At 32.4% G+C, this 15,393-nt stretch overlaps 1 protein-coding gene across 1 annotated transcript; it reads right to left on the bottom strand.

The window, feature by feature from the left end:
* Positions 1–316: 316 nt before the first annotated feature.
* Positions 317–7,058, bottom strand: LOC7456959 (4-alpha-glucanotransferase, chloroplastic/amyloplastic). The gene is made up of 16 exons (XM_002309988.4): positions 6,628–7,058; positions 6,480–6,542; positions 6,169–6,257; positions 6,011–6,071; positions 5,391–5,469; positions 4,098–4,234; positions 3,851–4,009; positions 3,674–3,750; positions 2,798–2,937; positions 2,695–2,726; positions 2,535–2,609; positions 1,714–1,786; positions 1,507–1,595; positions 1,193–1,237; positions 947–1,099; positions 317–684 (listed from the first exon to the last, which is right to left on the bottom strand). The coding sequence occupies exons 1-16, from the start codon at positions 6,973–6,975 to the stop codon at positions 580–582; spliced, it is 1,725 nt and encodes a 574-aa protein (XP_002310024.1). The 5' UTR covers positions 6,976–7,058; the 3' UTR covers positions 317–579.
* Positions 7,059–15,393: the final 8,335 nt, after the last annotated feature.

Below are 15,393 nucleotides of genomic sequence, written 5' to 3' on the forward strand. Positions count from 1 at the left end.
CTGGCCTTTTCACTTTTCAGATTTGCAACCACCCGAACCAGAAGTGAATGTTTTGTAGAAATTGATTTATGCAGACTGGGATCCAAATAGAAGCAAACCGCAGCTTAGCAGCAAAGACCAGCAGCAGAATCTTACTAGATGGACTGTAAGTAACTACTATGAATACATCTATGCATATACACATTTGGTATATACTGATGCTGGGAGAAAGTAATGCAGGTTTTATTTGCCGGATCTCTCATTAAAAATAAATGAATGCAGCGCTGGTTCTGTGATGCCGAATCCTTTTTTAAAATACATTTCAATTAAAAATATATTAAAATAATATTTTTTTATTTTATTTTTTATATCAACATATTAAAACCATCCAAAAACATATTAAACAAGCTAATGCAAAAACACACACCAATGCCAGCAATGTCTAAGAAGGCAAAAACACACACCTTTAACATGGACTGCTGATCTATGATCCAAGTGTAGCTTCTATGTCATTCGGGATTAGAATAACTCGTACAGCTAACTGAATCTCTCGTCTACGGCTTATGTGTAGCCTCTAAGAGAGATCTTAGCTTTCTTCATCTACAACCGCCCATATGTTGAGAGTATATCCTTGAGTCGTGTTGCTTCATCCTCCAAGTGATCAAAGCTCATGGAACTAGGTATCCTCCACCTCCAGTTTCCAAACTGTACACAGCAATCGAAAAGCTACTATCAGAAAGAGCCATTTCATTTTATTTCTAGCTATGTCATAGCTAGAAAGTAGTGAAATTCTTAAAGAAGTACTTTCAAAATACTGATTAAGAAGAAGGTTATAAGTTTGTCATCTCAAGTCAAAACTCTTTTGTTTAAAGAAAATGGATATTTGGGAAAACAAATATCCAGGCATATATAACTAGAGCCCCGTAGCAGCTAGCCAGTTGTGCAACAATGCATGGCGATCCTATACCTGAGTAGCCGGAATATTCATTCTGGCAGAATTCCCCAATCCAAGAATATCTTGCATAGGTATGACTGCAGTTTGGGCCACTGATGAAAGGGCAGCTTGAATGAGTTCCCATGGGATATCATTTTCTTCATGAATCAAAAGATACTTCTGGACCTGAATTAGCAGGGAAACATAAGTCCTCATTAAATGCATGGGCATGGGAATTCACGTGTTAAAAGGGGGATCAAGACTACCAAAAACGCTTACATTTGATTTCTCTTCTTGTTTCAAAACATCCCACCAACCTCGAATCTGTTGTAAATACACAAACAAAAACCGTTATCAGGCCACACCTTCTAACTTACTAAAGAAATTGTTAAGATTAAGGAATTAGAATAAACCATATTCTCAGGTTTTTTAGGACTAAAACTAGGATCCCATTTGCAAACCATAAACTATGTCCAGCAGGATATCATAACTAGTATTCTAGAAAAGCAGAACCTGCTGCTCCATTCACATGGTCATAAGATGGGGAATGGGGCAGCAGATAAAAATGGCCAAGGGTATAGATGATTTTCTACCGTGTCATTATCATGAGTTCCAGTGTACACAACTTGATTGGGCTCGTGATTATGAGGCAAATGAGGGTTAGCTGCATCACTTCCAAAACCTGGAACCAGGAAAAAGAATAGTGGAAGAACAGCACTACCCATGTAAACTTCAAGGAAATCACTTTGAAACAGCAATTTATTTGGACATATACACTAAAATCAGAAACAGCTCATTACCAAACTGAAGGACAGCCATTCCAGGAGCACCGATGGATTTCCTAAGGTGCACTACATCTTCAGTGATGATTCCCTGTAAAACAACAGTGTAGGAGGTGCAGACAAGTGGATACGTGAACATTATAACTCCTTGCATTTTTAATGCCCAAAATCATAAAAAGTTGATGACAGTAGCAAAGACCAATCCATCTAAACCTACAATCTTGCTTCAGCAAGAAATGCAGTGTCCTAATGGTATAGAACTGTGAATTAAAAGAACACACCTTAAAAAACAACAATATCATAAAAACCCTTGATAAATGGGGGACATTTTAGCCAGAACAAAATGAATATCCTATGTATGACTTCATTGTTGAACCATGTACAGTGATTGACCATACATGGGCATTCGTTTTTTACTCTTGCAATTATCTTTTATATTACATGCATGTATGAGTAGTATAGGATTTATAGTAACCACCCAAACATCAACGACAATGAAAAACAGAAAAAAAAAGATTGGATTAAATCATTGAATCTATGATCAACAGGATATACATCTTGTGCATCCATCACGATGATGAGATGATCAGTAAGGAATCAGTGACATTTCTCTGAAAGTCAGTTGTTTATTGATACCACCTTATTGAAAATCAAATAAGGGATCATGTAAATGACCAGTAAAATGCAAAGATTAAACTTCTTTCCAATATTACTGTTAGAAAGTAAAGTGATTCCACTCGATGTTAAAGAGAAACAAAAGTAGGATGATTCCACCGTAGCTATCACCTCCTATAACATGATGAAAAGGGAAATGAAAAGTTTCTTAAAATCCTACATACCAGATCTTCTGCTATTATATTGATCTTCCCAACAGCTCTAGAGATTGCATCAAATAGGGATTTTCCAGGTCCTGCCTACTGTCATCAAAATGAAATCTCGGGTTAATAGCAGGAAGCTTCTCGAAATATCACAATTCATTTGAAAATACCGAAAGCTGACCTTCCAGTTTCCGACCATTGCAACTTTTGCTTCTGCAAATGAATGCAATTTAATAGCATGAAAAATGCATCACATCAATTTGTCTAACTGGAGATTGTCTTACCTGAAGGAACAGCCCAAAAGCCTGCAAAACCTCTAAAATGATCTATTCTGAATTCTTCAAACAGATCTTGAGCCCGCCTCATGCGACGTATCCACCATGAATATCCATCTTTCTCCATGGCTTTCCAGTCATATAAAGGACTGCAGGTCAGGCATAAAAATAATCATTAATGTGGCCATTATATTCCATAATATTTTTTGAACAGTTTATGTTTTAGGAATATCATGAAAGCAAGAGAAGAAAGATGCCAAGAAGCATAGAATGTCCTAAATATCTTATTTGCCCAACACTTGAACAGCAAACCACTTCCAGGTAACACTCAACTCCATCAGCTGGAGCAGCAATTCAAATTAGTTTCAGATACAAAAGCATAGTTTGTAAGCCAGTAGACATTTTGAAGCTGTACCTATCATTACAAGTACTCATAGCAAATCCCATGTTGCTGAAGGGAACAATTTGTGGAAACTATCAAATTGCATCCACAGAAACATCATCATTGTCTTGGTTTTATGAGAGAAGAGGAAGTGTAAAGAGTGAAAAATGAGCACAAAAGAGTTCTATTTCGGGCAGCAGGCAGCTATTTTGTAATGATGGGAGATGTGATTGGACTAGAAGAGAGCAATAGCTGATCTTCCATACGAGTGCAAAGATTCTTTCTTTCTTTTTTTTCTTTTTTGGTTTACAAGAGTCTTGAACTCGAGAACTTTTTGGATTGGGGTACATGCACTACCAACTAAACCATGCAGTTGGTGTGAGTCAAAAGGTTCTTTAAACTAAATAAAAACAAGGCTTTTCTGAGTTTATAAAAAGTAATGAAACCAAACATTATTTCTTCAAAATATCAGATGTGCTCATCTTGGTGATATCAGTACATACCTGTCCCACAACTGTCCAGTTTCACTGAAGGCATCAGGGGGGACACCACTAACTAGAAGAGGAAAACCATTCCTGTTCTGGGAGACCAATACAGAAGTTAGTAACTGGAATGACAAGGGTTACCAACCTGAACAGGATGGTTCAGCATAGTCCTAAATCTGTGGAGAAACTTATTACCAGTAAAAAATGTTTCTTATTTGCCCAAACATCAGCGCTGTGATACCCTACATATATAGGCATGTCACCCATTATACTAATTCCCTTCTCCCGTGCATAGCTGCGAACTTTCTTCCATTGCCTTTGGAACAAGAACTGTTGTGCAATGAATATGTCTATCTGTACAAGTAGAAGCTTCCAGCATCAACTGTGAACAATGTGCCAAATGGATTATAAAAGGTTGGGGGAAAAACTATTTGTATCTTACAAAATCCTTTTTACTCTGGTATACTTCCTCCAAGGCTGCAAGATGGCGATTTTTTAAAGGTTCAGGCCACTCATACCAATTAAGTGTATTTAAGGAATCGTCAATAGCAGCAAAATAAGCTGCATCTTCAAGCCAACCTAGAAAACAGAAAGAGATAAAAATATTTACTTAAAGAAGGGAAGGAAAAAAAATAGCAATGTTGTTCTAAAAATGAACTGTCCAGGAAAGAGTCGCTGCAAAATGTAAATGGCAAAACAAGAGAGATAGTCAATGAAATCAAATTTGCAGTCAGTGCACAGGCCCAAACACAACCTACAGAACAGAAATAGAACTTAGAGCGTTATTCAAAGAAGGAAAGGGAAAGGCATAGCAATATTGTTGTAAGAAAACATTCAGGAAAGAGTAGCTGCAACATGTAAATGGTAAAAAAAGAGATATGGCCACAGAAATTAAATTTTCTGTCAGTGCACAGGCATGGACACACCCTTGTATGTATCACTAACCTTCACATGACTGTAAGATATAATTGAACATAAAGGTTTTTCAAGAAAGAAATGATGCAAAATGACTTTGAGCAAAGAAACCCCCCCAACATTATATCCTGCTGTCCCACCAAAAGTCTGTGATTCCAGTATAGTATGCTAAATTTTGTCATTGCAAAATAGCCAGAGCATATAATTTCTTCCTCTCTCACATTGATACTTGAGGTAGTTCTTTTTTTTTCCCCTCTAAATGTTAGTCTTCCTAAGTTGAATCCTAGCTTGAAGAAATTAGAAAATGTAAAAATTGAAAGCAGTAACTAGCAACAAAAACACGGGCACATAGGATTTTGTATCCTGGGTTATTAACCATTTTCTTAGTCGACAATCAGTAAGCTAAGGGAGTAACATTTTCGGAGCTTAAAAAACAAATTTCGTAAGTATCTAATTGAGTAGTAACTAAGTTATTTTCCAAACATTAGTGAAGGTAGCTTTGTTGAGTTGTATTGATAAGCTATTTGCAATAACAAGAATATAAGATTAAGATCCAGCATCACACTAATAACTGAAATTCTGATAGCAGCACAAAGTGACATGTTCTGAATAGAAAATATTTCTCCATTTCATTTAAGTCATTGTGCAATTTATTACCTAATTCTTGCTCCTTTTCCATCAAATTTAAAACTAGAACTTCCTATAAGAAAAAACTAACAAATATATATACATATATGGAAGCGCTTCTATTTAATCAGCAATGAGATTCCATGAGCAGTGAGCACAAATGAATGGTGCTCCGAGACAATGTGATTCTTACTTGAAATGTCCGGGTTTCTCTGAAAATCTTCAAGCTGACTTTTAAGTTCACCGTCGCTTAAAATAAGCCTCTCTGCAGCCTAAGAAAGAACTGATGTAAGATAATCTTGGGCCTAAAAACAACAAATAAAGGCTAAAATTAATAGCACCTACTGCTGTATTTAGAACAGAACTATTATGATGAAACTTCTTAAAAAATTACTTGTCCCTTTTTGTTCAGAACTATCAATGTTTTAATCCTAGTAGAGATCTTTGGAATGGGGAATCGCAACCTTTGCGCTTCTTGCTATACTTGCATGTCAATTCAATTTCCAGTTATTACAACCTATTTCAATCAGCAATACAATGTTCTATATCTAAAACATATGCATTAAATAATACCTTCAATTTCAACTCAGACCACAGTATCATTATCATTTAATTATGTTTTCAACCTCACTCAACCAAGTTTTTTTGCTGCCCCTGATACTTTGGCCAATATCTAACACATCTTGAGGAGTAATGGAGACAGCTAGAAAGTCATTGCTTTTGATATATGCATTTTTTATTTATTTAACTGAATACATCCAGAAGACAATGTGAAACAAAAAACCATCAACAGCAATGTACCGGATAATTTACCTTAGTTATCAACGGATCCTTTAAGTCAGCAACAACAGAGAAGTCCACATGATCAGCATCTCTACACGAATAATGAGAGAGCAATAAATCAGGGAAATATATATAAAATCATAATTAGCTCAGTTTATGACAGACTAGTAAGAAGAAAGATTTATCACGTTGGTCTAGGAAGCTCATCTTCTGTCAATAATCCATCTTTCACAAGATCTTCAAGTGAAATCAAAAGCGTGTTACCACAATTTGCATCCTGAAAAACCAATTTTGCAATAGAGATTCATTCACTTAATTAAGCATAATAATCCATTTAGTTTTTCCATTCCACTATATAAAAATCATAAGTAAAATGTCGTATAAAAATTCGTTAAGCTCAATGCATGCAATCAAGTTTAAAAATGATCACGGACTGGTCAATTTCTATTGAATTGAACAGATGACTAATTAAAAATAAATAACAAAGAAAAACTATAACCTGGCCGGAGTAAGGTGATCCTTCTTCATTCGCCTTCCTTCCCGGTGGAACAAGAGGTAAAACCTGTATATTTATTCACACTTTTTTTTTAAGCAAGCAAATAATAATAATAAAATATTATTTTTATTTAACTCGATGAAGGAAGGACCTGCCAAACAGAGCAACCAGCATCATGAAGCCAATCGATAAACCGAAAGGCCTCGTCACCAAGGTCTCCAATACCGTAGGGTCCTCTAAACGAGGTCGGGTGAAGCAAAATGCCAGCTCTCCTGCGATCACCAGGATCACGTTTAGGAAACCACTCGCCGTAATCTACAGGCAAGTCCTCGCCAACCGCGACTGAAAAGTGAGAAGGAGTGGCGGATAGGGCGACGGATTTGGAAGTGAGATTGAAAGATAGAGGGTTGGATTGGGAGGTCAAGAGAGGGAAAGGAATTGAAGAAGAGTGAGTGAGTTTTGGAGAGAAAAGAAGTGAGAGTGAGTTGAGGACTGCCATTGTTGAAGATATTGGTTTGTACTGTAGTTGAGAGAGGATGATATAACGGTGTGTAGAGTTACTGTAAATGAGAGACAGCAGAAGGCAACTTGTCTATCACTGTTTGTTTCCCGTGATTCATTCATAAAAAAAAAAAATGTGGTTTTTTAATAAAAAAAAAGATAAATCTCTTTTTAATTATATCACACTGTGAAAACTTTTTTCTTTTCCTATATTTTTTAATGTATCTATAAACAAATGTTTTTTTAATAAAAAATTAGATTTAAAACTTTTTTTTAGATTATTTTGTTTGAAAAAATATTAAATTAATATTTTCTAAAATATTTATTTATGATTTTAATATATTAATATTAAAAATATAAAAATATTTTTAAAAAGAATGAGACTCTATGCTACCAAATATGTACTTATTTCACTTTGATTAGAGAAAAAGACAAACAGAAACCGAGAACTTCACCGCCAATTCTTTTGTCGGCAGAGTCCAAATGAAACGACAAATAGAGTTATACATATACATAAATCTTTGAAGAAAGAACGGCTTCAGTAAAATTTCTCTGTAGATCCTTTGATGTTTGCTACTTTTACACACAATTTAAACATGTAATATATTGTTTATAATTGTATCTTTAAATTAAAATAATTTTGTTTAGCATATTTAATTAGTTTATTAGCTTTAAATTTCAGGTGATGTGGGAGTAGGAACTATGAATATAATCCCACACATTTTTTTTGTTTTTTGATAGTGGGCTGGATTGATAACATTATTATCATTTATGTTCATTAGTAGTTCATAATTAAAATTATCAATTTAATTATTTATATATAAAAAATATATATAGTTGATTGCATTATTTAATGGAGCTATAAGTTATTTGGAATTCTTATTTAAAAGAAGACTTGGTAGTTGCTTCTCCTATATACACACTAAACAAGGACATATAAACAAGAATAATTTCGCTAATTTGTTTTTAGCTTGTCGAGTTGTGTTGCCCGAGTTACATGATCTCATAGTTTGATTGATAGGCAAAATGATTATAATTAGATCACTCACCATCTCTATTATATAACTATATAACGTAGTGAGATATATATAGAGAGATGAGATCTTTAACGGAAATACAACCTATTATTTCAAAGGATTAATATATAAAGTGGTATTAGGGTATAACCACAGTTATTAAACCTGGCCTGCTGGGTCGATCTGGGATCCAGTTAATCTGGTAAATAGACCGGTCCGAGTTTGTTAAAAGACTGGCCGGTGCAACAACCCGGAAAAACCCAATTAACCTGGCTGGTCAACACATGACCAAGGCGACCCGGGCGAACCCAGACGAGACCCTTTTTTTTTTAAATGTGGTTTTTCTCTTATACTCCTTTTTTTTCATGTTTTTTTAGTTGGTTATTAACACTTTTTAAAGTTCACTATATAAATATTAGAAAAATATTTTATTTTTGCAATGTGAGATTTGAAGCCTTTTAGTATATATATTCTATGTTCCCAATAACAAAGTTATTTTTTCAATATGGGATTTGAAGCCCTTACGTATATATACTCTATGTTCACAAGAAAAAAAATTATGTTTTTTCAATGTAGGATTTGAAACCCTTAGTATATATACTCTATGTTCACAAGAAAAAAAATTATGTTTTTTCAATGTGAGATAAAAAAAAATTTTGGTTTAAATGCTTCAACTTAAAAAGATAACATAATATATTTTCAATGTGGGATTTGAAGCCCTTTAATATATATACTCTATGTTCACAAGAAAGAAGTTATTTTTTCAATGTGGAATTTGAAGCCCTTTAATATATATATACATACTCTATGTTCACAAAAAAGAAATTATTTTTTCAATGTGAAGTTATGTTTTTTCATTGTGGGATAAATTTTTTTTTAAAATATTCTTTTAAATTTCATTATTTACAACATGTATAGCCTATATTCACATGGATTTTTTTTTAATTTTTTCGTATGAAATATTAAAGCTTTAAATATATATATATTTTTTTTCTAGGTTGACCCATGAAACCCGAAACCCGGTCTCTTGGCTGGATCAACCCCTAAGTCGGGTTTGATAAATATGGGTATAACACGTTGTCTCATCACACCAAACACATCACAAGTTCCTCCACGCAAGAACATGCAGTATGAACCAAATACACAATGGATTCAAAACGTTGTAAGTATTTGATATCTTGTAGTTAATATGTGACATTAAATGTGTTTTATTTATGAATTAATAACTGTATTTATTGAATATTGGTTTGACAATTTATCATGGGATGGTCGAAAGGCTATTATTGATCTTTGTGATTTTAAAGATGAAGAATTTGCTCATTATTATATATATATTTTTTATTAAATGTTTGGGCCAGCTTGTACGTATCTCGATTAATTTCATAAATTCTAAAATTAACGATCATGTAAGCTTTTAGTAACCCTGAAAGATTTGCTTGTTGGAGTCGTGTCACTACACTTAAAATGCTTGGCAAGATATCACATCTAGATGATGTTGTCATTGTTATGTACAAATTCATTAGGTAAATGAACGCGGCGCATTGTGAATTAAGGGTTTGGAATAAAAACAGTAATGAGATTCACGTCGTTTAGTTAGAGATGCAAATCCCATTCGTGTTTTTAAGTCAAAGACATAAAACTCAGTCTTGTCTCCGACAAAACTGTATTATTTCCCTAAAATTTTCTTCCCTGTACTATTTTGCCAAAACATTTGGTCAACTATGTTAGAAAGAAAAAAAAAAAGAGTTTAACCACGCTGACAAGATCCACTTCCACATGTATGGAGCCAATTTATCCGCCGCAGCAACACAATGTGTGGCCTTGTTGTTTTCTCAAGGAAAGTTTCTTGTCCTTCATCTGGATATCCAATGCCAATGGTGAGGGCAAGTCCTCGAGCCAGAGAAGACTTCAAACTCTTTACCTCCATTTTCAGTGAAAAATCCTGTAGGCATGTTTTCCCTTTATTTTTCGGTTTTTTTATTCACGTGGGGTGTCCGAACTAGCTTGCGTGTATCTCGATTAATCCCTACGGGTCCTGAAATTAACAACTAGGTAAGCCTCTAGTGACCATCAATATTGGCAATCACAAGATTCGAATATGAGATCATAAAAAGAATAAACCTCTTAGTTTCAAGTTCTTACCACTAGACCACTTACTAAATGGTTTTATTTTTTGGTTTTGCAATGATATGATGTTAGGATATGTTTGTAAGTTTATATTAACAAATCTAAGGAGTTTTTTTTCTTTTTTTTTTCTCAAATTAAGATATTTTTAAATCTTTCTTCATAAATTTTTTATTTAATTAAACAATATAAGAAAGTATAGTCATCTTCTTTAAATTGAAAAATTTTATGATAACTAGTATTATCTTATTAATTATTTCCTCAGCCAACTTAAAAAAAAAATAACAAACACAAAAGGAAAAGAAAAAATAATTTTATTTTATTTTCTAAATGTCTTGATAACTTAAAAAAAGAGAAGTAAATGGGACTCCAAAAATGTACACGAGTTTGGCACCACGTGCACTGCTATAAGTTAAATCGAAGCTTCGGATGTGACTTTTCCATTACACTGTAAAAGTGTAGTGTGGCTCAGTCGTGATCAAGTGCTACTTCTTTGTAGATTTGTATAGAATAGTCTGTTTATTTTTAAGTTTTAATTTTTTTAATTTTAGTTTTAATTGTTTTGATGTTTTAATGTTAAAATTAATTTTTTTAAAAATAAAAAATATTATTTTAATATATTTCTAAACAAAAATTAATTTAAAAAGTAATTATTAGATGTAGTAGTAATTGGAGTTGTTTGTATAATTAAATAATACTTTTAGATAAACTTTTATCATGGCTGCTACTTAAATACATTCTATAATACTTGTAATTAATTCAATATGTGTGTTTTCTTTTATTATTATTAATGTGGGTGTTCGGGCCAGTTTACGCGCACCTCGACTAATCTCACGGGCCCTGAAGTTAACGATCATGTAAACTTCTAGTGGTCATCATATTAGTAACCACAGGACTCGAACCTGAAACCACAGGGAAAACAAACCCCTTAGTCCCAAGCTTTTACCATTAGATCATCTATTAGATGGTTCAATATACGCGATCTTGCTACTAGTAGAAGAAACCAAAACTAACGCAGTATTTTCTACCTCTTCTTATTTATTTATTTGTTCTTTTTGTCTCATTCCTTATTTATCAAGGTTTAAATTAAAATTATATTATACTAAAAAAAACTTTACAATTATTTGCCACTAGCAGCGACGTGTTCTACACACTTTATCTCACGAGGAGCTTAGCAGATGCAGGGAACATTATCAAAATACAAGAAAACGTGAGATCAGTTCTCTGCCCATGGCAAGGAACCTCGAGATCAGTTTCCTTCCCGTCGCTCCACGCCACACAAATCAATAATCAATTGAAAGATATTATTATTTCTTTGAATGGTTTGTCAAGAAATGCCATATTTTTCTGGGAATTTGACTTTCCCGGCGGATATCATCATATCCATTATTTGTGACCGGAACCCGTTTATACCATCATCCAAGAACATGGCAGGCAAACCCATAAGAATAACATGATTTTTCTGACAGTTGCTGCGACAATGGGCAAGAAGGGCTCAGTTTATGGTCGTCGATGCAGTGCTCAGACGCTTGCTCCATGTTGATTTTAAATTTTATCAGTGTTTGATATTATGGTTGAAAAATATTTTTTAAAATTTTTATTTTATTTATTTTAAATTAATATATTTTTGATATTTTCAAATCATTTTAATATACTAATGTTAAAAATAATTTTAAAAAAATAAAAATTATTTGAAAAAGTAATTTTTATCACATTTTTTAATACTTTTTCTAGAGACTTTACCCATATATTTACATAGAGATATACACTGAAAGTTACTATAGGTTTCACACTAATAGTGGATAACCCTACAACTAACCGTTTAAAAAAACAAAAATAAACAGTATCTTAGTATAGAATGATCTGCCGATTTTACATTAGAAAATTTTGAATTATTAAAAAAGACAAAAATAAAATAGCTTTTTTCCATGTTTACTGTTGCAAGAGGTATGCTTTAATCCTTCAATTTTATTTTTTTAAGTTTGATCCCTTATGTTTTTGGAATATCTGTTTTTAGGTCCCAAAGTCATCAAAAAATTTCAAGGAGAGAAACCTTTCGAAAGGTCGGATTTCGGTTACATTAACCCATGCGCACCTAGTCCTTCAATTTTTTTCTCATTGTATTTTCTTTTTTCTCATTTTTTTAAATTTAAATGATGTTTAAATAATTATCCAATATGCCATTATTTTTAAATAATATTAATGTCTTTTATTGTAATATTAATAATTGATTTTTGAATAGGTATATACTAGATAGGTAGCTCACGCTACGCAGTAGGCTGGTCAAAATTCTTTTTCAACATAAAAAAAGATGCAAAGACAATGTAAACGTTTTTATAAAGCAAAAAAACAAATCTAAGACTCTGTTTTTTGACTTGGTTGATTTTAACAAGCTGGACTAATTTAATAATATAATTAGAAAAGAAGATATTGACAATAAATAAAGCAAAAAAAAAAATCAACAACGATTCAATGCAAAAGATGAACATTTGTCAATATTTTATAAATTTATCTTTACAATATTCTTAAAAGGTCTTCATGATCTTATTTGTTAACAAAGTAAAAATTAAATGCGAATGAAATAATCGCATAAAAAAAATTGAATCTCAATTCACGATAAATAAAATACCAAATGATGAAATTAAAAAAAAAAAAATTAAAATAAAAAAATTAACCTGAATCTATCTGAGTTAGCACGCCAAGTTCATAACCTAGTTGTGATACCGAGATAAACCGTGAAAAGAAAATTGAATAAAAATACAAAGTTCAATTCTAAAACCAATCTAATATTGAAGGGTAAAATTAAAAAAAAAAGACCAGAATCAACCACGACAAACCCATCAAATCCATGACCTAGGATATGAGATCGAGATAACTCCATGAAAAGAAAAGTTAAGAAAATAATGAATGTCAATCTCCAACCAACCTAATGTTGAATGATAAAATAAAAAAAAAACCTAAAAAAGCTCGAAGCCAACTCGATATAATCTCTCAAACCTATGACATGGGGATATTGAAGTCAATTTTGAAAAAATATTGAAGTGAAGTTCTAAACCAACCAAAATAATGAGGGATAAAATTGAAATAACAAATTCAACAATTAAAAAAGATCCAAAACCAAAAAATAGAATAAAAAAGAATGAGAAGCAAATTTGACATAAAAACAAAACTAAATAAAATGTTGATGGATGAAATTAAAAAACAATTTCAATCAAGATAAGGATAAGAAAATAACAAATCAAAATCAAAAGAATAACGACCAAATTTGATATAAAATTAAATGTTGACAAATAAAATTCAAAACAAAAATAAATTCAAAACCAAATACATTATAATAAAAATAATTAGAACTAAATTTAATTCAATCAATCAATGACTAGACTTCTTTAAATTTATGCAAGCCTAATGTCTTCAATCAACCAATATATGTTTTTGTAAACTTTATGAAGAATAATTAATGAGAAATTTGAATGAGGAATTTATATGGCAAATACAACCAAATCGGTTAGAAAACAAAGTAAAACATTGATAAAAATTGATAAGTGCAAGTTAAATATAACAGTGAATTTTTATTTTGAGATCGTTAAAGGTAATACAAATCAATGAGAGAATTGATTTGCAAGGGATACTTTGACAGAAGTGCCACTAACCCGAGCTAGAAGAGGAGATTTTAAACACAATAGGTAGGTGTTTCGCACTTTTAACCCGAGAGAATTGATTTACAAGGGATACTTTCGCATTTATAATTTTGTTACATTAAGTTAATATTAATATTGTTAATGTAGAAATTAAATCATTTTCTTATATTATCATGAAAATAAGCAAATAAGTGAATTATGGAAGAAAAGAGAGTAAACGACTGAATTTGATTAGCTACTCTCCAAATGAGGCTAATAATGTAAAGGAACGCTTAACATCGGTAATTAAAAAAAGATATAAGTAAGATATTAAAGTGAAACTTGATTAGTTATTCTGGATTTTTGGTTAGCTAATAATATCTCTGAGTTACATTGATATCAACATTTTTATTTAGAATTTGATTAGCTATTCCTGAAACGAGGCTAAGATATTAAGAGTTTTCTTAATATCGATATTTTCATTCAGAAATTAATTAGTTATTTCTGAAAAAGAGATTAATGATAACTATATTGACATATCTAAACAATGGGCTTAAAATACTTGGAAAAAGGTTGATTAGTTACTAGGACTAGAATAACTAATGATAGTAGATATCGACAATTTGCAGCCGATCGTAAAGATACGGTCTACGACCTATTGCGAGCGCTAGAGAACCAAGAAAAAATCGCAGCACAAGTAATAGCACCCAGGCACACTCGTACTGCTTCAGCAATTCCTTGTAAATCCATCTTTCTAACCACAGAATTCCCAGTAACCAAGTCTGTTGTCACTGTTGCTGCAACACAATCTGCAGGAAACATTCCATGAACAAAGAAATTCTTAACGACGAGGCTTACAAATTTGCATCTATGGCTTTTGACACCTAATGAATCTTTTTTTTTCTTTTTCTATCAGCAAGGATAAAAGAAAAACAATAATTAAAGAATGTATGAACAGGGGAAACAGACTCATGCAAGATCCTCCAAGAGGATTTGATGGCAACCAACTGGTGGCTGCGGGAAGAGTGTAATGATACCTAAAGAATCTAAAAGAAAACAAAAGGAATATCAATTGTTTTCAGATTACTTGCTTATGCCATTGTGTCGTTATGGCACTAAGATGACAAGGATCAAACGGAGAGACAGATTGAATTTCTGTCCTACAAGTTTCTCCGTGTCTCTGGTGGACCAGGGGGAGAGAGAGAGAAAGAGAGAGAGAGACTCTTCAATCTCAAAATGGCAATGTCTTCGACAATTAAGAAGAAAAGGTGCTAATTATATATAGTTTCACTAGTCAGGTTAGAATTTATTTTCTAGAGAGTAGATATCACTAGTTTAAATTCTATAAATTAAAGAGTTACTGGAAACTTACATAGTCGTTAATTTCAGGGCTCGTGGGATTAGTCGAGGTGCACGCAAACTGCCCGGACACCCACATTAATAAAAAAAATAGTACTTAGTAACGTAGTTTTTAAACCGGTGATCGGTCTGGTACAATGATTGGGTTATGAGTCAGCTAGGTTGACCCGAGTTAATTAAAAAAATCCAACAAAAATATCTAACTAATTCCAATGCAACACTTATATAGATCAAATTTAAATTTTAAACCAACAACATAAACTTAATTTAATATCCAAAATACAAACCAAATATAAATTC

The sequence above is a fragment of the Populus trichocarpa genome, chromosome 7 (assembly GCF_000002775.5).
Source record: "Populus trichocarpa isolate Nisqually-1 chromosome 7, P.trichocarpa_v4.1, whole genome shotgun sequence".
NCBI lineage: Eukaryota > Viridiplantae > Streptophyta > Magnoliopsida > Malpighiales > Salicaceae > Populus > Populus trichocarpa.